We start from the raw sequence: 25,249 nt of genomic DNA, 5'->3' as shown, positions 1-25,249 counted from the left end.
CATAACCAGAAGTCTTTATTTATTCTTCAAACGATTAAAAAAAACAATATTTCTTCTTCAACTTCCTCTACGACAAATACACACAAATTAGAAATGTTTGGAAAGATTTTTAAAAACCCCATCCATTGTGACGACAGACTTAAGTAGTCCAAGGAATGAGACTAAAAAAGCTAATCAATAATGTCATTGAGGCAACGATCATACAAAGGAGGGGATAGATATCTTTAAATTTTTTGGCCCACATTGCAATTTTTAACTTTTAGCAATTTAACAATTTTTAAGACTTTAAGCATGGAACTATTTTGAAACTTTAAAATTACTGTGGAATTCCTGTTTTGTTGTTGGGTGATTTAATCTATCACTACCATATGTTAGAGAAATGCTGAGCCTATCACGTACAGCAGAAGTGTCTGTTTTGAGAGACATTAAACACTCGAATATGTTTTAATCGATTTTATTCATGTTTAAATATAATATTATGTGTTGACTGTAATTTTTAGTAACAGAGGAATTTATTTTATTTAAAAACAAAACACAAATACAAATGATTACTATGGCTATGGTAACTGTTTGTTTTTTATCACTGTTTTGTACCATCGCGCAGACTTCTTAGGATACCTACTTCTTCCAGGATCATTGAAATCCACTTGATATAACCCAAATTTTTCACTAAAATAGTACAGAATTAGAACATAAATACAAGTAAAGTAAATAAATCACTAGATTCGAAGAAAAATTGCATGCATTTTGCCTGCGATTGTTTAACATTTGAGGGAAGAGGGCATAAGTAAGATAGTAGTTTACTACTGATCCCTTAGCTCCTTTAATCCTTTAGTTAATTCTGCGTGTTTGTAATATACAGAGTTGGCTTTGTGCGAGTAGTCAGTGTTAAACTTCTTTTTATTTACTCAGTAAAGTTTGGGATCGTTAAATTCTAAATTGAAGTGAAAAATTTGGGTCGAAAGAAACTCACATAATAGGACATAATAGGAGAAAGTTCGTGCTTTAACGTTACTTGAGAAAGGGAACTCTGTAATTACCGTAGCACGTGATATTACTGTTTCACGAGAAGTAATTTATCAACTGAAACGGTCGGCTGCGTCGTTGCCTTAAGGGACTGTTCTGGAAAGAAAACCTGATTCTGGAGGAAAAAACATCATCTAGAACTGACACCATCATCAGGCGTAAAGTTATGTTGAACCCTTCTATAACTGCCACAGAACTCAAAAATAAACATCTTGATCTCCTTCAGAACATTTAAACACGACTGATTCGTCACCGGCTTCAGAAAGATCGAGCATTACCAAGTCGACGTGCTACAAAGAAGCCCTTGCTTTCAGAAGCAATGAAGAAAAAAGATTGGATTTTTGTAAAAGGTATCAGCATTGGACACCTGAACAATGGAAAAAAGTCATGATCAATGACGAAAGTACGTTCAGGTTAGTAAGTTCATCAAATTTGTTCGTCGTCCACACACCACGTTAAGGTACGATCCAAAGTTCACAGTTAAAACCGTCAAACATCCTGAAAGTGTAATGGAATGGGCTGCGCTTAGTGGTAAGAAAGAAAGGGCAGGGTTGTATTTCTTACCAAACAATGTTACAATGAGGACAAGCAACTATGTGACTGTTCTAGAACAACATTTATTGAACTTGTGGTAAATTCATGAATGTGACTTCTTTATACACGATAGTCCCCCTACTCACAAAGCCAAAACAGTGTCAAAGTTCTTGAATGATCACAATGGCCAGGTAACTCGCCCGACCTTAATCCCATCGAGAACGGCTGGAATATGATGAAAAATAAGGTTCAAGAGTGTCGACGGAGCAACATAAATCAGCTAAAAGAGGAGTTGAAGTGGTTGTAGGTGACCTAATCTCTTTTGCAACGATGCAATTATGTGAATATTTATTTATTTCTACAGGTTTAACCAAAACTGTTGGTTCATTCCTACAATTAACTTATAATAAATGTTTAGTTGAATACAATCAAATTATAAGAAATATTGAAATTGACGACCTTCAGCAATGATGCAATGAAGAAGAGTGACAGTAAATTCTTCTAAGATGACGTTAAACGATTTCAATGACTTCAGAAGTTATTTGTGCAATTTCCGTTCTGATGCGCTCCTATAACTCTTCTAGATTATTCGCTCAACTTTGATACATTGCTTTTCAAATACCCACATAAAAAGTCTAACGGGGTCAAATCTGGACACCTTGGTGACTATCCGATAGATCTCTTTCTAGCTATCCACCTACCTGGGAAAAAGTTATTTAAGTAATTTTGTACCTCCTAGTATGATGGAGCCCCATCTTGTTGGAACCACAAATCTTTTCTATTTAAAAATAGCTGATTTAGCTGTGGCATAAGATACTCCTAAAGAAATTCCAGATAATGAGGAGCAGCTAGGTTTACCTCAAAAAATATGGCCCTATAATATGATTGTTTATAATGCCAGCCCAAACATTCACCTTCTCAGGATATTGTGTCCTATATAGTGGTCCATCCAATGTGGGTTTTCACTTACCCAGGACCGATATGTCTGGCGGTTTATGTGACCGTTGAGGGCCGTTCTAATAACTTCTGGGCCAGATGTACTTTGTACGGAAATCGTTTCTCCTTTTTTAGGACTTTAACAGCAGTTGACTGGTGCACATTATTATATAGTAAGACCTGCCTAGAACTGGTATGGGGATTTTCTTGAAACACTAGTATAACCTCCAGTTTCTTGGCTTCGCGTACTAATTTTATATCACTTCTGGGAAGATCTTTAACCTGACCCGTTTCTCGATTTTTTTTTTAAATTTTGCTAATGGTATAGTGAGAAACTGGTTGGTGATTTGGGTATTTAGAATTAAATAAATTACGTCATCACTTTATCTCCATAACCAATCATAATTAAAATCTTTATTCGGTCTGTTTCTGTAAGTTACATTATTGTTGATGCTGTTATATTGATTTGAATATTTTTGTGAAAATAACTTTGAATACTTGACTGATACTACAATAATTAATTTCAGACTAGAATGTAGCATTGTTATCAATCAATGTAATTCTTTTTTAGGAAACAAGCAAAAAACACAACTTTATTTTATTCACAGTGGCAGTCCTTAGTGTAATTTAGTTCAGTGAATGAATTGTAATAATTGAATTGTAAACAGTTATTAAATTACATTTTACTTAACTAAGGACATAATTTTGGTTAACTTTCTAGAAATAAATATTCGGATGATACATCGTTGCAAATGCAATTAGGAGACCTCTTATTATGCCAAATTGGCGTGTTTTAAGATTTTTTAAAACTTGTCTGTTTCTGAGATAATTTTTCGACTGTTCTAACAACCATTCAAATTTCGTCATTTTGTGTCATTTGGAACAATTTCACCCAATCATGTCAACATTAGACTGATAATTGCATTCAGTGCAATTTTCAATTCCTATGACAACACGATCGAATTTGACAACTTCATCCAAATAAATTTCAAAATGTCACGTTTCTAATCTAATGTTTCAAATCTAATGTTAACTTAAATTTTAATAATTGTACTTTCACTAACTGTACTTTTAATAAATAAATGTTTCGTTATGTTGAGTTATGATTTTTTTTTTCGAAAAATTATCCGCCGAATATCCCTCGGACATTGATGAATGCCTCATAATTTGATGACAAATTTCTCAAGCTCGTTGCTTGGTAACAGCACTCAGCCTTCGGCTTCGTGATGTTACCAAGGAACGAGCTTTCGATTGTCATGAAATTATCTCGTCTGTTATCAATGTCCTAGGGATATTACTACTGATAATAAAATTTATTCCATAGATTTGCATCATAATGTATGTACAGCAGAGTAGGCTTACAATACTACAATACATATTTTGATTACAGTTCATAACAAATATTACTATAAATATGTCTTTTACAATTCAAAATTAAAATCAAAAGCAAAAGAGACCGGACTAGAAATAAATATTCAAAAGACAAAAAAGTTAACAAAGGCAAGAGCTAGGGGAAACAGACGCACAGTTGAATTAGAGGAAGATATTGAAACAAGAGAGAGCTTATGAAAATGGACAAATAGAAGAAATGGAACAAAATTTCAAAAAAAAAACGAAACTAGAGGAGCTTACGAATACCTAAAAAAGATAAAAAGTGGATATAAACCTCAAACAAGCCTATGCAAAGATGAAAGTGGGCAAATAATCAGTGACCAACAGAAAGTCACAGAAACCTGGAAGCATTATTTTCAGACCCTACTTGGAACACAAGTAGATATGGAAGATGAAATGGATACGAACCATGTAGAAGAGAACGAAGTTGAAGTAGAAGCTCCAACCATAGAGGAAGTTCTCGAAGCTATTAAGGCCCAGAAAAACAATAAAGCCCCGGGAGTTGACGAGATTCCAGCAGAACTGTATAAGGTAGGTGGCAACCACCTATCAAGTCATATCCAAGCGCTTATCAAAGAAATATGGCAAGAAGAGAAAATACCCGACGAATGGAAGAAAAGTATAGTATGCCCAATCTATAAAAAAGGAGACAAACTCCAGTGCAAAAACTACCGTGGAATTTCTCTACTATGTACAGCGTATAAAGTCCTCACGTATATTATAAACCAGCGACTCCAACCACTAGCAGAAAATATTATTGGAGAATATCAGACGGGCTTCAGACGGGGAAGATCGACAATGGATCAAATATTTACAGTCAAGCAGGTCTTGAGCAAATCGTGGGAACACGACATTGATGTTCACAACGTGTTTGTAGACTTCAAACAGGCATACGATTCAGTCAAAAGGGACAGACTATACTATATATTGGCAGAATTAGCAATACCACATAAGCTGATTAGACTCATTAAAGCCACAATGGATGAAACTCAGGCATGTGTACGAATACAAAACAACCGGACAGACTTTTTCAAAATCTCGCAGGGACTAAAGCAGGGAGATGGGCTGGCACCAACATTGTTTAACCTGGCACTGGAGTATGCGGTTAGGCAAATGCAAACTGGACGAGAAAACCTACTGACCAATAAAACGGTTCAACTGGCTGCCTACGCCGATGATATTAATATTATGAGTAGAACATCAACAGGAGCACAGGAAGCATACGCAGAGTTAAAAACACAAACGAAAAGGCTAGGTCTGGAAATTAACACAGAAAAAACAAAAATAATGGTACAGACGAGAAGAAATATAAACCCACAAAACATTATGCATGAAGATGACATTGAAACGGTTGGAAAGTTTACATACCTGGGAGTAGAAATATATGCCGATGGAGCAGAGGATGGAGAAATACGAAAAAGGATAACGCAGGCAAACAAAGCTTATTTTGCCCTCTCCCATATATTTCGGTCTAAAAGTGTCCACCGAAATACAAAGATGAGAATCTATAAAACTTTAATTCGGCCAATAGCATGTTATGGCAGCGAAGCATGGGTCCTGAAAGAAACATCCAAAAACAAACTCGACACATTCGAAAGAAAAGTACTGAGGAGAATACTAGGACCTGTGAGGGAAAACGGAATCTTCAGAATTCGATATAACAACGAGCTCTATCAACTGTATAAGGAAACACCCCTGTCAGACTTCATTAGAATACAAAGATTGCAATGGGCCGGACATGTGATACGAATGGGAGAGGATAGGCTACCAAAACGAGCACTGAACGCCAGAATGCAGGGAAAGAGACCAGTTGGAAAGCCAAGAAAGCGCTGGGAAGACACAGTAAGCAGCGACGCACAAGCACTTTTAGGAGTCCGTGTATGGAGAAGAGCAGCCACAGACAGACAAGGGTGGAGGCAAAAAATAAAGGAGGCCAAGGCTCATTTTGGGCTGTAGTGCCGTAGAAGAGAGATTGAAACAAGAGAAAGTTTCACATATTTAGGAGTTGCATTAAACACGGATGGAACAGAAGAACCAGAAATCCAAAGAAGAATAGTAAAGGGAAACAAAGCTTATTTTTCACTCAATCATGTGTTTCGCTCCAAAAACACACACTGGAGATCGAAAATCAGGGTCTAAAAAACTATTATCAGACCAATAGTATGTTATGCACGCGAGACATGGGTGATGACAGAAGAGACAAGAAGAAAACTGGAAGTCTTCGAAAGAAAAGTCCTAATAAAGATATTTGGGCCTATTAACGAAAACGGAATATGGAGATCCAGGTATAACCATGAACTCTACCAACTGTTCAAAGAGACACCTATCTCAGAATTCGTTAAACTTTAGAGACTTCGCTGGGCTGGTCATGTAGTAAAAATGGAGACAGAAAGATTGCCGAAAAGAGCCCTAGATAGTAAAATGCAGGGCGCAAGAAAAAAAGAAAGGCCACGGAAAAGATGGGAGGATGAAGTGGCAGCGGACGCGCAAAATTTGCTAGACGTGAGAACCTGGAGAAGATCGGCACGGGACCGACAAGGTTGGAGGCATAGTTTGGAGGAGGCCAAGGCCCGATTTGGGCTGTAGCGCCATTGGAGAGAGAGATAGATGTCTTTTACAATCTACGGTACCTAAAAACCGATAATGGATTTCCTATAATTTATAATAATAAAGTTAAATAGAAATTTTTTTGAGTCCATTGCTTAAGAATAAAATTCCATTTTTGGTGTTTCCTAATTTTAACTCTTGGGTTTTAAACGCCTGTTTGTCAAATGGCTTACTAATAGTAAATCACGAATACAGCAAAATCTTACCAATATTATAAGAGAGTAAGAACTGAAACAACACGGACGCAGCCATCAGGACAAATCAGATCAATTATTTATTATGTAACAATGCGCCAATATTATAAACTATTTTTTTGTTGTCCTTAGGCTGTATCGAGGAGTAGAATGAGTATCAGATCACCACCTATTCATGGTATCGGTACTACTTAACTATAGAGAAAAGTGTATCTGGACAGAAAAGATATATTAAAATTTATGTCTCAGATTGTAACGTTATAAACGTCACATCTTAATTAATTGATATTTAAATAATTATTTTATTTTAATTTCTTTATTAATTTATTAATTCCTTTGAGAATGGCGACTAATCTTAGAGCAGGCCAGGATCCACAGAGGATTATCGAACCAGATGATGATGATGATGGTAATAAAAAGAGTCGAGGATCAGTATATTGAAGTAGAAAATAGATTAAATAGTGTATTCCGATCCGATAGATATTGTTTTGATAAGATATCCGTAGTAAAATAAATTACAGAAAAACAAATAACTAAAGATTTGCCCATTAATTTAGTATTCTCAGATTTAGAGAAGGTCTATGATACTGTACCCTGAAATTATCTTTTTAAGATATTAACGAAGGAATGATCAAATCAGCGCTCTAGCAGTAAGCAAAAAGTGCTGTTAAAGTAGTTCCAACACTATTTAAAAATATATTCAGGAGGTACTAACAAATTGGCAAATTGGAGGAGAGGGAATGAAAATAGACATTGTGAACCTTCTGCTTCTTTCTGTGCTATATTCGGTCCCTCTAACGTTGGCAATTACATTGAAGAGTTGTTTACGGTCTTTAGCTCATCGAAATAGATGTTCTGCACTGCATATTGATGTCCAATCACCAAATGTTCTTGAGCATTATATTCGGAGCATTCTTTCAAGCAACCACATCCCATAAATATCTTATAAACATCCCTAAGCGATTGATCGTATTAGCCTTCAGAGTCCAGGTCTCTGTGCCATGTAAGAATACTGACCACATATAGCAATTCTTTGACGTAATTTTAGGTTTGAGCTGTGGTTACAGAAGAATGATTTCATTTTTAGAAACGTGCGAGCTGATTTAATTCTGAATTTGATCTCTTTACTTGAATTTAGTTGGTCTTTTATACAGCATCCTGGATATTCATTAGGAACCAGTGCTTAAGAAATATTTTCTTCGCAGCCGATAAAGTAATTGTAGCAAATGAGGAGAAAGATTTGGATAATATGATTCGAAAACCAAATTAAGAAAGAAAATTAGGGACTTATCATCAACGCAACGTTAATAAAAGGGACTGAGCGAAGTGGTAATCAAAATGCGGTATATGGCAGAAGCTGTAGGACCACCACACATAAAAAATAACTGAAACTCATTAACTAGTTAAGAAAATAAATACATATTACTGGAGGAGATTTATAAAAGCACTAGAAATAGATTTTAACGAATGAAACCGTCTTCTATGCTTCGCCAATTCTCTGCACTGAATGACTTACACCGCTCTTAAATCCTCCTCCGCCTTTTGTCATCTCCTCCTCGTCAAACGACTACATCAGATTTTTCAGAAAATATTAATCTTTAGAAAATTACCTGTATCCAGATGCCCATTCGAAATTATCTAACAGACTCCAGACTGCATATCCTTTAACGTCAACTTTATCTTCATGAATAGCCTGCAGTATGTTTGTTAAATATCCCTACAAACAAAGTTATTGGTATTTATTATGCTACCATGAAACTGAAGTGAAAAGATTTGTTATACTGAATTTTTTATATATAAAAAAAGCTTGAATGAATAACAGATAATGATTGACTTGGTACTTTTACTACCCTTGTGTGTCCCCTTTGCTTGCCTTCTTTGATAGTTTCTCAATGATCAGGCAGTTCTATTTTACCTAGAAAAACAATGTATATCTCATATGCTACCAGATAATATGCTCAGGAGTTTCTTAGGGCACAGCAGTTGAGACTTCTATACATATATTCTAGAACTGGTATGCCCTAAGGAAGTATACGATTTTACTTCACAGAATATGCATTCTTCAACATCTACTGTATTCGATCTTTTCAGGTGCTTTCTTAGTCGATATTGGCGTGTTAAAATTCGTATTTATAATTCCATAGAAGTATTTTTCCTTCACTAGTTGTTTGTTAGATTTCCCGATGTTTGAATCCTTTACAATCTACTAGTCTCTTTTGATTTCTTTAACCATTAATCTGTATCTGTCATCAATTTCGCAAAAGAGTTCCAATTTTAAAGGTGTTTTTGCTTCAGATGTTAAGTATTAACATGGGGACTAATCATTCAATAATTCAAAAAATTGTTGTTTAATAAATCTATAAACTGCTAGCTGATATACAGAAGAACGTCTCCTCCATTCTCCTTATGTGGTTATTCTATTCTTTTTTTTCTATTTTGTGTCCATTTATTTATACACTGTACATTACATTTTCTTCTAATGTCTTTACTTCTTTTTCGATCTCTCAGCGTATTTCCTGAAATTCTTCTCAGTACTCTCATCTCTGCAGTTTCCAGTAGCCTTTGCGTTGTGACTGTGTCGGGTCTTGTTTCTGAGGCATATGTTATAATTGATCTTAAACTGGCTTTATAAATTCTTGACTTCATCTTAGTCTTAATGTGTCTGTTTTGCCATATAGTGTTATTAAGGCATTCTGACAGTCTATTTCTATATCCAGGTCTCCATAGCTAGACATTGTAATTCCCAGGTATTTTATTTCCATTACTTGTTCAATACTGATGCCATCATTTTCTATTTTACATCTGGTTGGTTCTTTGCTGACTACTACTGTTTTAGTTTTCTGAGATGAGATTGTCATATAAAATTCTTTTCTCTTATGTTAAATCTGTGGACCAGTCTTTGCAAACTATCCTCATCTTGGGCTATCAATATTCTATTTCCTTTCTATTTCTATAGGTTCATTGCAGTTGTTAATACGAAAAAATGTACTTTTTTCTTGAATTTGCTTCATTTTTTATTAAGGAGGTGCACTGCTCTTAAACCTAAAGTAAACTTTGTCCTAACATTAAAACTGAGAGATAATCAAATACTTAAACATGCTAACGTATCAGTAGCAATAATATCCCTTTTAGAAAGCTTAGTAGGTGTATACAGTTAAGGATCTACTTGGATCTATTAAGCATATAGCCTTATCAATTTTAAAATCCTAACTTATCCCAATATTATTATCATATTGTTGATATATAAAAACTGTCGTAAAATGGCTTAAAAAGTGATTTATAAACGAAGCGAAACTATGACTCTGCATTGATTTAAAAAACAGTTAATTACCGTGTTGAAATGTTAAAATTAGTACACTATATTAAAATATACCTGCAAATATTCAATTCTACCGTTATCTTCTATCTCTCCCTCATCAGAAAATCCGTTTTCCGTTATAAAAACTACAGGGTTATTGTACTTTTCTTTCACCCAGTTTAATATTTTTCTTGCTCCCTCTGGATGAACCTAGAACAGATCAAAACATTATATACATAATATTTTGGAATGTGTTATTGATACCTTTAACCAAGTTGACTTGGAACCTTTCCAAGATGCATCTTGGTATAATCTAGCCCCTTCATCTCTTATAGTTGACGTGTCCTTAAAATAATCATCTTCCACATGTTCTACCAAATGTGACGTGTACAGATTTAGACCAACAAAATCAGTGCTACCTTTCAGAAGATTTATATCTGTTGCGGAAAACTTTGGCAATCGTGATTGCCGGTAGCCTTCAGCGCAGGATACGGCTGCGACTCTTTCTTTAACTATTTCAGGGAAGTCTCCTTTTGGACTGAGGAGAGGATGCAACCAAATACCGATCTGAAAGAGAAAGAACTTAAGTATGGTTCACTAGTCTAATTCAAATAGAGGGACATCAAATTAGGTAACTTTGTAATCCAAAGCAATTGTTTAAACATTATGCAATTACTGTTTCCTGAATATAATTAACCCTTAGTAAATGAATGAATCCTTTCAGTGAATTTACTTAAAGAAAAACAAGCTTGTAAAAGTAAAGAACTGTAGCAGACCTGAAAGACAACGAAAAATATTTCATTAGAAATATAATTCATTGATTTTATGAGACTGAACATTGTCGTGTATCGATGAAGCATTTAAAAAAAAATGTTTGAAGAACTACACGTGAATTTCCTCTACAAGATTGTAAAATATTGAATATTTAAATGAAATAAATTCTGTAGCATTCGACATTCCCAAGCCTCCCCTAACATTTCCCGTGTTTATCTCAACTGAATGCACGTACTTGGAGTCCGGCGAAACAAACCGATTACCCTGATTACCCACTGAGATTCCGCCAGCATAACTGTGCCGCCAGCTTACAACAACTGTGATCTACGACCAGGCATTATCACCTTCACCAGTACGTAAAGAGAAGAATTGATATTAAGTTACAGTACAGATGGTAAAAATGTCCATCCATCCAATGGCACTACAGCCCAAATCAGGCCTTGGCCTCCTTCAACAGGCTTCTCCAATCATCTCGATTTACCGCTGTTCTTTTCCATGAACGCGTTCCCAGGCAGTTCCTGGCATCCTCATCGACTTCGTCTTCCCATCTCTTTTTAGGTCTTCCAACAGGTCTTTTTCCCTGCATTCTTGCATTTAGTAATTGTCTGGGGATTCTATTCTCATGCATGCGGGCCACGTGCCCTGCCCACCGTAATCTCTGAAGTTTAGTGTATTGTGCTAGAGTTGGTTCGCTATATTGCTCGTATATTTCTCTATTATACCTAATTCGCCAGTTGTTGTTTTCACTTATTGGGCCCAGTATCCTACGTAATATTTTTCTTTCAAACACATCTAATACATTGGCAGATTTTTGTGTCACCACCCATGTTTCACAACCATAACTTACTATGGGCCTGATTATTGTTTTATAGACCCGGAGTTTTGTTTTCCGGTGTACGTCTCGCGATTTGAATATGTGGCCCATCGTGAAATAGGTTTTATTTGCCAGCATAAGCCTTCTATTTATTTCCGGTTCTTCTTCATTGCTTGCGACCAGATCCATTCCTAGGTATGTGAATCTATTCACATGTTCTATATCGTCAATAAAGTGTTGTTGCACCGGTCTATTTGATCTGGTTTGTATGAGTAGTTTTGTTTTATTTGCATTTATTGCTAGGGTAAATGGTTAATGGTAAAAATGTGCTCTACAGAAAAATGTTGTTTATATTGCAAAAAAAAGTTGTAGATGCAGTGATTTGTAGCATTTGCATGAGAAATTCTCATGCAATAGAGATACGATAGTTGTTTTAGGAAATCCGGCGCAATAAAAAGAAATACAGTCAAATGTGATCAACATGCAAAAAGTGAGGTTAAGTGATACGAGTCGTATTTTGCAAAAACACCGTGCTCAATTGAACCCATAAATTAATTAAACGGCGAAAACGGAAGCAAGTAAAAACATTTTTTAGGGGAATTTTACATTCGATAGGGCTGAGGACATATCTAATCAATTAAATCAATATTTTGCACATGTAGAAAAATCTCTAGCAAATAACATACCAACTTCATCAAAACCTCCAGTAAATATACAACCAGGAAATAAATATTTAATTGGCAGCAGGTCTCAGTAAACCATATTAGAGAGATCATAAGAAAACTAAATAAAAAAATCTCCAGGCTGTGATAACTTTAGTGTATATATTATTAGACAGTTTGTAGAGAAGCTTCTACCGATTTTAACTTCGGTTAACCTCTCTCATCTCACTGAATTAATCCCAAACTCTATAAAAATGGCGATAGTGGCACCAGTGTATAAAAGAGAAGACTCAAAGTAGCCTGGAAGTTACCGGCCAATATTTCTTTTAACACCCATGTCAAAGATCTTTATATGATGTATAAATAACCTAATTGTACAATTGTTTGATTCATCGAGCTAATGGTTTAATAAGCAATATGGTTTTAGACATGATTCAGCTGCTGCCGAATTAATTACAGACATACACAGCAAATTAGACAAAAGGTTAAGTTGTGTATTTGTATCATTGGATTTGCAAAAAGCTTTCGATACAGTTGACCATGACATACTTATTTTAATGCTTGAATAATATGGGATAGCTGGAATGGCTTTAGTCTGATTGAGGGACTATTTAAGTGGCAGAATAAAAAAGTGTTATGTAACAATGTGCTAAGCACAACAGCAGATATTCCATGTGGAGTTCCTTAAGGGTCTATATTGGGACCAACACTTTTCCTGGTTTATATGAATTCAATATCCAACTTACCGCTGCGGTCCATGTTGCGTTTGTATGCTGACGACATTAGTCTTATGCATGCCAATAAATATCCCAGAAAATTAGAACCTTATGTAGAAAGTACTAATAGAAATAGATGAGTGGCTTAAGTTACTCTCACTTAACATGAATAAGTGCAGTTATATGATAATTTCAAATGTAGATACACATAGGGAGATGCAGTTGAACTTAGAACAATTCAAATTTAATAAAAAGGAGATAATCAAGAATCTTAAACTGTAAATAGGTAAACGACTTACTTGGGAACAACACATTTTACAGATATATCATAACATAGCTTCAGCAGTGAACATGCTAGGAAGAGTTACTAAATCTATAAAAGGCTGCCTTATCGTAAAATGGTATATTATTCTCTAATAAACTTACATCTTTCTTATTTAACCAACATATGGAGTAATATCAATCACAAACAGCTTTATACTGTTACGATAATTATCCTGGCCTAAAATAACCGTAAATATTATGACTAATGCTGTTCTGTTTTAGATTTTACGAGAGTATTCGATTAGCCGGCAGAAATTTACCTGAAGGGACCTTCCAGAAACGGTCGAGCCGATGTAAAAATACCCGTTTGCCTTACCGTTATAATTTCGCCACTAATCGAGAAGGCTGTTCGATGATTCTAGCGTAAAGGCAATGGCATATATAACAATACATTTTATTTGGAAGGGGCAGTTAATTCTCAAGACGCGCTCGCGAATTTGTTACGTACGGATATATATAAATTATTGTCAGATAAGTTAATATAAATAAAGAAATAAATTAAATCCGTAAGTGTTATAAATATTGAACCTTTTAATAAATGCACAACATTGGTGTCAGAGTGAGATCGAACATAAATTAGACTTATAATAATAATACAAGTGAATATAAAATAAATTGTGAAAATGGCTACGATTTATGAGCTGACAGTGACTAATTTAAGAAGACATCTCGAAGACAGAGAATTAGCTTCTACCGGAAAAAAGGCTGAGTTAGTCCAACGACTAAAGAACGCTTTGCTAGAAGAAGGACTAGATCCAGAGACTTATATATTTGAAGATGCTGTCCTCTCCTCGATTTCGAAAGTTTCTGGTGACATCGCATCATTAGAGAACAAAGTTTCCGGTGACATCGCATCATTGGAGAACAAAGTTTCTGGCGATATTTCGAAAGTTTCCGGCGACATCGCCTCATTAGAAAACAAAGTTTCTAACGAGATTTCTTCTCTGGAAAGTAAAGTTTCTGCTAACATCTCTAAAGTAACTTCTGAGATGTCTGCCCTCGACGATAGAATGTCTTCGCTAAAAAACCAAGTTGCTGCCGATATGTCGGCCTTCGAAGAAAAGATTAAAGAGATAGAAAGGAAGATGGAGGAAACCGGGACAGCAGAGAGAGGAAACAATCCAATTACAGTGGAGACAAAAGAAGACGAGACGAAATGTAAGTTGGAAACACGACCGAAATTTGAAGGAAGTGGAGGTTCTGTCCATGTGAAAGTCCCAACTTTCGACGGAAAATCATCATGGAACAACTACATGAAACAGTTCGAATCAGCCGCAAGAGCAAATGGATGGTCTGAAAAAGAAAAGGCTGTAAACCTGACTATCGCTCTTCGAGGAGATGCCTTAGATGTGCTTCAGACCATAGCCGTAGAGGAGACCGATGATTTCGAACAACTGAAGAAGAGGTTAAATATGCGATATGGCCACGAACATTTGGAGCATGTATATCAGTCACAGCTTAAAAATCGTAGACAGAAGAAAGATGAGGCTCTTCAAGAATATGAGGTAGATATTGCCAGATTAGTACGATATGCTTATCCAACAGCTCCCGAAGACATGATGGAAAAATTGGCCGTTCAAACGTTTATTGATGGTCTTCGTGATCATGAAATGAAGAGAACACTACGATTAGCTCGTCACAGGACGCTGGTTGATGTCCTATCCGCCGCCCTCGAATACGAGTCAGCTACGCAGGCCTCTGGCGGGTACAGTAAAGTTAGGACTGTAAAAGAGGAAGGAGATGAAGATAAACTTGACCAGCTCGTTAATATGATGAAAATTATTACATGCAAGAAAACGAAGACCATAAAATCAAGAAACTCACCATCAGGAAAACCAGAACGAGTCGGCTTTAGGGGAGCAGCTTCGACCCGGAACTTTTCCAAAGACCCTCTTATACTAATAGCTTCTTTGAAATGTCGTGAAGATAGTGTATATGTAGATGGAGACATAAATGGTAAAAAGCATACGTTGTTGGTGGATACCGGAGCGACCAGAACCATTATACGCCCGACAGTTATAAACAGCCGAAAGAAACTGTTACCAACGAGGTTGCGACTTCGGACCGCTACAGGTGAAAATGCTAACATTCATGGAGAAATCCAGGTACAATTGGGAATTGGAGCAGAAAAGTTCGTCCATACTGTTATAGTTGCTGATATCGAAGAGGATGTTATATTAGGAATGGACGTAATGAATATGCATGGATTCCAATTGGATTTTAAGAATAAGGTAATCAAAGTTGGCAACGAGGAGGTATTTCTCCATCCACATAATGACAACACTGTGCAAGCAGCCATTACAGAAGATACAGTCGTGCCTGCGAGAAGCGAAACGATCATAGTAGCGCGGCTACGGGAATTGTGGACGAAGGGAGACCTGTTATGATGGAGCCTTGGAACCACGACGATGAGGTTGGCCGTGGAATCATAATTGGAAAGGAATTGGTGACTTCGGCTAAAGAAATTCCTGTGAGACTTATCAATGTCAACGACTACCCAGTGACCATAAAGAAAGAGACAAAAGTAGGAACTTGTGTACCTGTGACATCCATAATCCGTCAGGCGACAACATCTGATAATTCCAACGACAAATTCGACCAAATGGTTGCAGTTGCAGGACAGTCTCTAAATCAGATGGAGAAAAGGAAATTAAGGGAATTTCTTCGGCAGTATCGTGATATTTTCGTACCGAAAGGAGGAAAGACGGGAAGAACTACGGTTGTTAAGCATAAAATTGATACTGGTAATGCTAAGCCAATTCGTCAAACAGCTCGACGATTACCACAGGCGAAAAGAGAGGAAGCTGAAACGATTGTCCAGGAAATGAAGAAAGATTGGCTGATAGAACCTTCTACGAGCCCATGGGTCTCTCCGGTGGTCCTGGTTAAGAAGAAAGACGGAACGACGAGGTTCTGTGTGGATTACCGTTTGCTGAACAACGTTACCAAGAAAGATAGTTATCCTCTGCCTCGGATCGATGACACATTGGACACATTGGCTGGAAGTAAATTGTTTTCTACTTTGGATTTGAAGTCTGGATACTGGCAGGTAGAAATGGACCCAGTAGATAAAGAAAAGACAGCCTTCACCACAGGATCTGGATTGTGGCAATTCAACGTTATGCCATTTGGACTCTGTAATGCTCCTGCGACATTTGAGAGGCTTATGGAAAATGTGTTGAGAGGGTTATCTTGGAAAACATGCCTGGTTTATTTAGATGACATAATCGTCTTGGGGGAGACATTCGAAGATCATTTGAGGAATTTAGAAAACGTTTTTAATCGACTTAAAGCTGCCCAATTGATGCTAAACCCCAAGAAGTGCCAGCTATTTCAAGGTAAAGTCAATTATCTGGGTCATATAGTCAGTAAAGAAGGAGTGGCCGTGGATAAGGGGAAAATCGATTCCATTAAAGAATGGCCAAAACCAACTGACAAACATCAAGTGAGAAGTTTTCTTGGACTATGTACTTACTACCGGAGGTTTATTAAGAAGTTTGCAGATATCGCTAAGCCATTAACGCGACTTACGGAGGAAGCAAGAGATTACCGCTGGGATACAGACTGCCAAAATGACTTTGAGACCTTGAAAAAGCATTTAATTTAAACAGCACCAATTTTAGGGTATCCACTGCCAGAAGGAGAGTTCATCTTAGATACAGATGCAAGTAATGTGGGAATTGGAGGAGTGCTGTCTCAGATTCAAGGAGGACAGGAACGAGTCCTCGGATATTTTAGTAAAGTTCTTTCAAAACCTGAGCGGAATTATTGCGTCACGAGAAGAGAACTTCTGGCAGTAGTGAAATCAGTAGAGCACTTCTATCAATACCTCTATGGAAGGAAGTTTTTAATCCGAACCGACCATGCCGCCCTTAAGTGGTTGATGCAGTTTAAGAATCCAGAGGGTCAGATAGCCAGGTGGATCGAACGACTCCAAGAATACGATTTTAAGATTGAGCACCGGGCCGGAGTTAGCCACAGAAACGCTGATTCTCTTTCCAGAAGGCCATGCCCAGCAGAGTGTTCCCACTGCAACAAAACGGAATCCAAGGAAGCAGCAGTGCTAAGAACGACGATTGTCAACGACGACTGGACGCCTACTAAGATAAGGGAAGAACAAGAGAGAGATCCAGTTATACAGAAAATCCGAAAATGGCAAGAGGAAAACCGTCGACCACCTTGGCAGGAAATATCAAACCTATGCTCAGTAGTTAAGACGTATTGGGCCCAGTGGGACTCATTTATCATCGAAGATGGCTTGCTCAAACGAGTCCTGGAAAATGATGACGGTTCAGAGAAAAGAAGACAGTTGGTGATCCCAAAGAGCAGAATAGCCGAAGTACTTCGTCAGTTACACGACAGTCCATCGGGAGGGCATTTTGGTGTAAGGAAAACCCTTCAGCGAATTCGGGAACGGTTTTATTGGATGAACAGTTTCGACGACGTAAAAGACTGGTGTAAGAAATGTACTATTTGTGCTACGAGTAACGGGCCTCACCGGAAAAGGAGAGCTCCTATGAGACAATATAATGTTGGAAGCCCGTTTGAAAGAATAGCTTTGGACATTGCAGGGCCATTTCCAGAAAGTGAAAATGGGGGCAAGTACATGTTGGTAGTAATGGATTACTTCACTAAGTGGGTCGAGATTTACGCACTTCCAGACCAGAAGGCCGCCACCGTTGCAGATAAGTTGATCCAAGAATATATCAGCCGATTTGGAGTGCCTTTGGAGATCCATAGTGACCAAGGCAGGAACTTTGAAAGTGATCTATTCCAAGGAATATGTGATAGACTAGGCATGAAGAAAACAAGAACTACCGCGTATCATCCGCAATCGGATGCCCGCAATCGGTAGAACGAATGAATAGGACAGTTGGCAAGTATTTGACAAAGATGGTGTCCGATCATCAGCGAGACTGGGACCAATACCTTCCGTTCTTCACAATGGCCTACAGATCTGCTGTTAACGAATCAACAGGCCAGACACCAGCCAAAGTCCTATTCGGACGCGAAATGCGACTACCTTGTGATCTCGAGTTTGGATGTAAACCTGGAGAAGATGTAGCAGGTGAAGATTATGTGATCGAATTACGAAGAAGAATGGACGATGTACATGAGTTGGTCCGTTCCCACCTTCAGATCGCTAGCGACAGAATGAAGAAACGGTACGATACACAAGCCGAAAAGGGTTGCTTTAAGAAGAACGACAAAGTATGGCTGTATAATCCCAAGAAGCGAAAAGGTTGTTCTCCCAAATTGCAGCAGTTTTGGGAAGGTCCATACCTCATTATGGAGAAGATCAACGATGTCATCTACCGAATAAGCAAGATTCCGAGGGGAAAGCCGATGATAGTACACCATAACCGGTTGGCATCTTTCGAAGGTGACCACGACGTAGATGAAGAAGTGGAAGTAAACCAAGTCCAAGATGTGTCTGACCTCACGTTTGAGGAATTCATGGGTGCCTATGGAGGTACCGGTAAAGCAAGACATGGTGTTACCACTGAAGAAAAGCAAGATCTACTCGCGCTCCCCGATGACTACTCGCTGGCCCTTACCATCCCGGCCAGTATCAAAGACGCACCAGGGTTGGCATCCGTCTTTCGAAGGAAGTTTGGTCGAGTTGCAGAACTTCAATGCCAGGTGCCAGCTCCCGGTAAAACCTTGAAACTCCAAGATGCATCACGTTACCTTTTCTACCTGGTAACAAAAGACACTGCCCGTGACCAACCTACCTACCGAGATGTATGGGAAGCCTTACTTCAATTGAGAGAGCACGTACTAGAGTCCGACGTGCAAAAGTTAGCCATGCCAAAGTTGGAGTGCCGCCAATTAGATTGGAGGGTTATCCGAAATATGGTGGAGGAGATCTTTAAAGACACCGAAGTCCAGGTGTTAGTCTGTTGCAATCCGCATAGTTACTGGTGCGGAGAGAAAACCATCCCTTGTCATTTTTATACAACTGGAAGTTGTAAAAGAGGGTCCAGTTGCCGATACCAGCATACAGTTCCGGTTCCAGTCCCGACAAGGTTCCAGGAGGAACCATCTTTTAAGAGGGGGGCAATGTTACGATAATTATCCTGGCCTAAAATAACCGTAAATATTATGACTAATGCTGTTCTGTTTTAGATTTTACGAGAGTATTCGATTAGCCGGCAGAAAGATGTAAGATTTACCTGAAGGGACCTTCCAGAAACGGTCGAGCCGATGTAAAAATACCCGTTTGCCTTACCGTTATAATTTCGCCGCTAATCGAGAAGGCTGTTCGATGATTCTAGCGTAAAGGCAATGGCATATATAACAATACATTTTATTTGGAAGGGGCAGTTAATTCTCAAGACGCGCTCGCGAATTTGTTACGTACGGATATATATAAATTATTGTCAGATAAGTTAATAAAAATAAAGAAATAAATTAAATCCGTAAGTGTTATAAATATTGAACCTTTTAATAAATGCACAACAATACTCTTACGGTACTACAGAACAGTGCTATTAAATAAGTTTTTCAACTGCCACATCCTCATCCAACAGAAGATATGTACTGTCTAAGAAGAATAATCAATATTGAATCAATGTATACTATGCAAGTTTGTGTATTAATTCTTAAATGTAAGCTTTCTCAAGTACTTACAAATATTGCCCTAACACTGACTGAAAATGTACATGACTACCATACTAGGCAAAGGGGTACTTTTCATACAGAAAGAATACAAACTTCTGGTGCACAAAGAAGGATATATTCAAATGGCCTGATCGTGTATAATAAGCTACCCGTTAATATGACGGAAAATCACCTAATAAAATTTAAATTTGAACTAAAACAATTACTTTTTGATAACTACTTTAAAACCAATCAGATTTTAATCATTTAAATTTCTTATTGTCTGTTTTGAAATAATGAAAAAAAACTTTTCTGTATTAACATACATTACTTAATCAAATTTTGTTACTAAGAATATGTGATTTGTAACTTTGTAAAACCATATATGTTAATGTTGTACTCATAAAACCAACATAGCTACAACTCTTGGTTTATTAATGTGTATTTAAATTAAACCTGTTGGAAAGTAAAAGATACCTTTCAGATCAGCAGCCTCAATCAATTTGAAGTTCGATTAGTTTTGGAATGAACCTTGTGCTTTAAAGATTAATAATTATTTCCAGCTGGTCCAAACAGTTCCTAATTTTATGCCACTCGATTTAAACTTGACTTTAAAAACGACTTACCTCAAATTCTAGTACTCTATTGGCAGCTTCAACATCTTTATTTGAATCACTGCCTGGTTGATACCAGCGGGCATCTACTACAATACCGACTTGTCCTTAAACATGGTCATTAGTCAATATTAGATGAAAGAAATTGAAGTGTTGATTATTTTTACATAAATGTTATACAGTGAAGATTTTGTGTGATAATTTTTTATACTTCTTCTTGCAGTATCGTCTTCTATCGGAGGTTGGCTACCATCACAGCAATCTTTACTCTGTTGGCTGCAGCTCTGAACAACTGTATTGAACTGCACCCATACCACTCATTTAAATTTCGCAACCAGAAAATCCTCCTACGTCCCACATTTCTCTTTCCCTAGATTTTTTCTTGGATTATGAGTCTTTCTTCCCCATCTTCAGCAGAACATCTTAATTTGTTACTCTTTCTGTCCATGGTATTTTCCACATTCTCCTGTAACACCAGATATCGAATGCCTCAATGTTTTTGATGTTTATCTTTTTCAGTGTCCAGGCTTCCATGCCGTACAGCAGAACGGAGAAAACATAGCACCTTAACATTCTCGTTCTTAAGTTTATATTTATGTCCCGGCTGCATAGGAACTTTTTCATTTTGACAAACGATTGTCTCGCTATCTCTATTTGCCTCTTGATTTCTCTTGTCTGGTCATTAGTATCAGTGAAGCAAACCCCTAAATATTTGTAGGACGTAACTCTTTCAAGTGGCTGATTATTTATGGTTAAATTCACATTGGTGTATAGTTTCTTTGTTACAATCATGAATTTAGTCTTTTTAATGTTCAGTTTTAGGCCAAACTTTTTGGTATGGGAGTTTATGTTTTCCATTAAAAACTGTAAACTTGCTAGGTTATCTGTTACTATTAGCGTGTCATCAGCGAATCGTATATTGTTAATTAACTCTCCGTTAATGTTCATACCAATGTTTTGCTCTAGGAGCGCTTCCTGACATATTGTTTCGCTATATATATTGAATAATAGTGGAGAACGCACACAACCCTGACGCACACCTCGACGAATCTCAATTTCTTCGGTTACCACATTATCAACTTGGATTTTTGCTGTTTGTCCCCAGTACAACCTGGATATGGAACGATCTTCGCCGTTTTCTGATTTCCAGTTTCCATTGGTCTTGGTCATTCAGAAGGTACTCTTCCATTCCTCTCCCTTTTATATCCTTGTCGACTCATTTTCTCCAACTTAATCTTGGTCTGCCCTTCTTTCGTCTTTACTGCGGTATACAGCTTAATACTTTTTTCTTGGATTCTGCTGTCATCCATTCCGTCAATGGTAAAATTAATACCTTTTTAAATAATAACAAATTGTTGACTTAGTATTATTACATTTTTCACCTTTGCTAAATATATTTAATGTGCAGTTAAAAATAAAATACGAACCTTTATATTGTTTAAACTCATCTTGGTAGATCCTGAAGACTCTAGCATGTGCCAGAAGAGTAACGTAGGTACACATATAGCTACTTATGCCTGGTTGATTAATGAAAGGAGGAAATTCTGAGTCAGCATAACCCAACAAAGTCGTATTAAAGGTGATCCAATATTTGACTTTATTTCCAAAACGCTGGAATACTATTCTAGCGTAGTCTTCAAAATATTCCGCGGTTTTTATGTTGGTCCACCCACCTAGTTCTTGTATGGGCATAGGTAGGTCCCAGTGATATAGCGTTACCATTGGTTCAATACCTATAACATATAATTTTTAACCTTGTTTGATAGCAAATATTTATAATTCACCATTTTTCAATAATCCATCGATGAGATTCTCATAGTACTTAACACCCTCCTCGTTGATTTTATTAGAGTAGCCAGTGGGTAGAATTCTGGACCATGAAATGGAAAACCTGTAAAAGTTGACACCCAAGTCCTTTAAAATTTGTACATCTTCTTGCCATTTGTGGTACGAATCACAAGCGACGTCACCGTTGCTGCCATTGTGGAACTTTTCAGGTGTTTTATGAGTATAGTAGTCGTAGACACTTGAACCCTTACCTAGAAAAAAACTGTGTAGGGAAAAGTAGGTTCATATTCACAGCTGCTGTAAAATTTTGTTTGGTTTGCAATAGTTCTTTGGAATTAGACTTGTAATACAGTATACTCCCTTTATAACGAACACGGTTATTACGAGGTTTCACTTATAACGAGGTACATTAGATGTCCCGTGAAATTTCTATTGAACTATAACCCTTTATAGCGAGGTAAATTTGCTTATAACGAGAGAAAATAAGATTGAAAAACGTGTTTTTTACGTTTTGGCCCGGCCGTAGCTATAAATAAATACCCTTTTTAACTGCGGGCCGCCCGCAATAAACTTCTTACAATTTATGATTCTTAGTCGGAAATGTAAAATTTATGATTCACAAGTGTCATTGTATTGGGTTGACCATTCACACCTAATAATATGGGTCCTAATAGACAAGATGTGGAAAGTGTTTTAAAGGTTGTCAGAAACTTTATCCAAGGACAAAACGCAAATGAAGAAGCATAAAACTGTTTCACATCTTTAGAAAATATGATAGATAGAATACTGGACAATTTAAAGCAGTCAAAAATGACAAAATGACTTTATACGCTTTACACATATTTACAGAATACAGATTTTTTGTTTTAACGTATATCATTGACATTAAAAGTAAACAACTCTTTTTGTTTTAATGCATTTCATTGACAATAAAAGTAAACAACTTTGTTTTAAAAACGCCATTCAAACAATATTTATTAGCATCTTATATTGCTCCGACTGGCTTCACTATAGAAAGTTAATGTTTTAGAAAACTACATATTCATATGTATGCACAATATTATTGTTGTTGGATATAACGAGATCCGCTTATAACGAGGTAATTAGTCTGCCATTTCAGTTCTCGTTATATAGGGAGTCTACTGTATTTACTTGAAAAATCGTTAGGATTACGGTTAGCCCCATCAGCTGATGGGGCGTATACGAACCTCTTCCTACATCAGTTGGCCCAACGTTAAATTGATAAGAAAATTAAATTTTAGAGAACAAAAATAAAAGCGCAGCGTAAATTTTAGAAGTTCTAATGCATCGAACATTTTTGAATTTTCTAATTATAGAAAATATTTTATAACACAACGAAAACTATTGAATAAACATAATAACAGAATATGCAATATTAACAAAAAAAAATGTGAAAGTTTACCACTGAGTTATATCCCCTTTATTTTTAATGACATCCACAATTCTTCGAAGCATAGTTTTTACCAACTTCTGACAAAATTCTAATGTAAACGAATCCCATATTTCTTGCAATTTTTCCTTTAATTTGTTGACGGACTTAGCAGGATGTTTTCTCAAAGCTTTTTTCATTTCGCACCACAAAGTCTCTATCGTTGACAAGTCGGGACTATTAGAAACCCATTCCAGAAGTGGTATGCCATGGTCTTCAATCCATTTTAAACTCTTTTTTAGGTATGGCAACCTGCGCCGTCCTGTTGGAAGACAAAATCTTCCGCTGATGTTAAACGGTGTTCCATAATCGGTAAAAGAGATTCTTGTAAAATATTCAAATATTTGTCCGTGTTTACAATCCCATCGATTAAATGTAACTTCCCCATACCTTTAGAAGACGTGCTACCCCAGATCATAACACATGCAGGAATTTGACTTTTCTTCTCAGACAATCCGGATGGAAAGCTTTATTTTTCCTGTGAACGATACGACTTCTACTGTCTCCAACACACACTTCAAATCTGGACCCATCTCTCCATTGTATTGAATCCCATTGCGCTGAGTCTAATCTTTATGCTCTTTTGACTATCTTAGTCTATTTTTTCTTTTGTTGTAATGTTAAAAGTGGCTTTTCCTTAGCCTAAAATAAAATGAAATTTATTAAAAACAATTCTTACTAATTTTTTCCACTATAAAACTTACTTTGTAAGTACCAAATCTTAATTTGTGGGCCTCTTGGTGACATGTTGATCTAGAAACGAGCCTTCCAACAACGTCACTCTATCATCATCATCCAGCCTCAAGAGTCCACTGCTGAACATAGGCCTCTTCCTCATGTTTCCAACCCCGTCTATCTTGCGCCGCTCTTATCCAGTTTTTATTGAGTCTTCTTAAATCGTCAGTCCATCTTGTAGGTGATCGACCGACGCTTCTCTTGTCTTCCCTTGGCCTCCATTCCAATAACCTCTTTGTCCATCGCCCATCTGTCATTCTGGCTATGTGTCCTGCCCATCTCCATTTTAGTCTGGCTATCTTCTCGATGAGGTCAGTCAGTCTGGTTCTTCTTCTGATGTCTTCGTTGGTTATTCTGTCTCGCAGAGTTATTCCTAACATGGACCGCTCCATTCTTCTCTGCGTGACTCTCAGTTTGGTAGCTGCTGCTTTTGTTAAGGTAAGTGTTTCTGCTCCGTACGTCAAGACTGGGAGGACGCACTGATCAAATACCTTTCTCTTTAGGCATGTGGGCAGCTCACTTTTAAAAGTTTCTCTCAGTTTTCCAAATGCTGCCCACCCAAGGCCGATTCTTCTCTTCAGTTCATGAGTCTGGTTATCCCTGCCAATCATAATTTCATGTCCCAGGTATTTATATCTATCTACGAGTTCTATTTCTTTCCCACCAATACTGATGTTCTGGTTGGGTACCAAATTAGTCATGATTTTTGTTTTCGAGATATTTATATTTAAACCTACATTTTCTGTAGCCACAACGAATTCCTGTACCATCTCTCTTGCCAT

General features: G+C 37.1%; 1 protein-coding gene across 1 annotated transcript in view; it reads right to left on the bottom strand.

Moving 5' to 3' along the window:
* LOC140447464 (myrosinase 1-like) overlaps window positions 1-25,249 on the bottom strand; it is a 38,893-nt gene continuing 13,644 nt past the window's right edge. The window contains exons 3-9 of the mRNA XM_072540125.1: window positions 22,279-22,533; window positions 21,922-22,227; window positions 20,507-20,601; window positions 10,252-10,554; window positions 10,063-10,197; window positions 8,300-8,406; window positions 1-669 (exon numbers count right to left, since the gene is read on the bottom strand). Coding sequence (XP_072396226.1) covers window positions 558-669; window positions 8,300-8,406; window positions 10,063-10,197; window positions 10,252-10,554; window positions 20,507-20,601; window positions 21,922-22,227; window positions 22,279-22,533 — 1,313 coding nt within the window. The 3' untranslated portion in view covers window positions 1-557. The remainder of the gene's footprint in view (window positions 670-8,299; window positions 8,407-10,062; window positions 10,198-10,251; window positions 10,555-20,506; window positions 20,602-21,921; window positions 22,228-22,278; window positions 22,534-25,249) is intronic.

The sequence above is a fragment of the Diabrotica undecimpunctata genome, chromosome 8, assembly GCF_040954645.1.
Source record: "Diabrotica undecimpunctata isolate CICGRU chromosome 8, icDiaUnde3, whole genome shotgun sequence".
Classification (NCBI taxonomy): domain Eukaryota; kingdom Metazoa; phylum Arthropoda; class Insecta; order Coleoptera; family Chrysomelidae; genus Diabrotica; species Diabrotica undecimpunctata.
The sequence above is the reverse complement of the archived record's forward strand: the minus strand, read 5'-3'. Positions and strand labels throughout refer to the sequence as shown.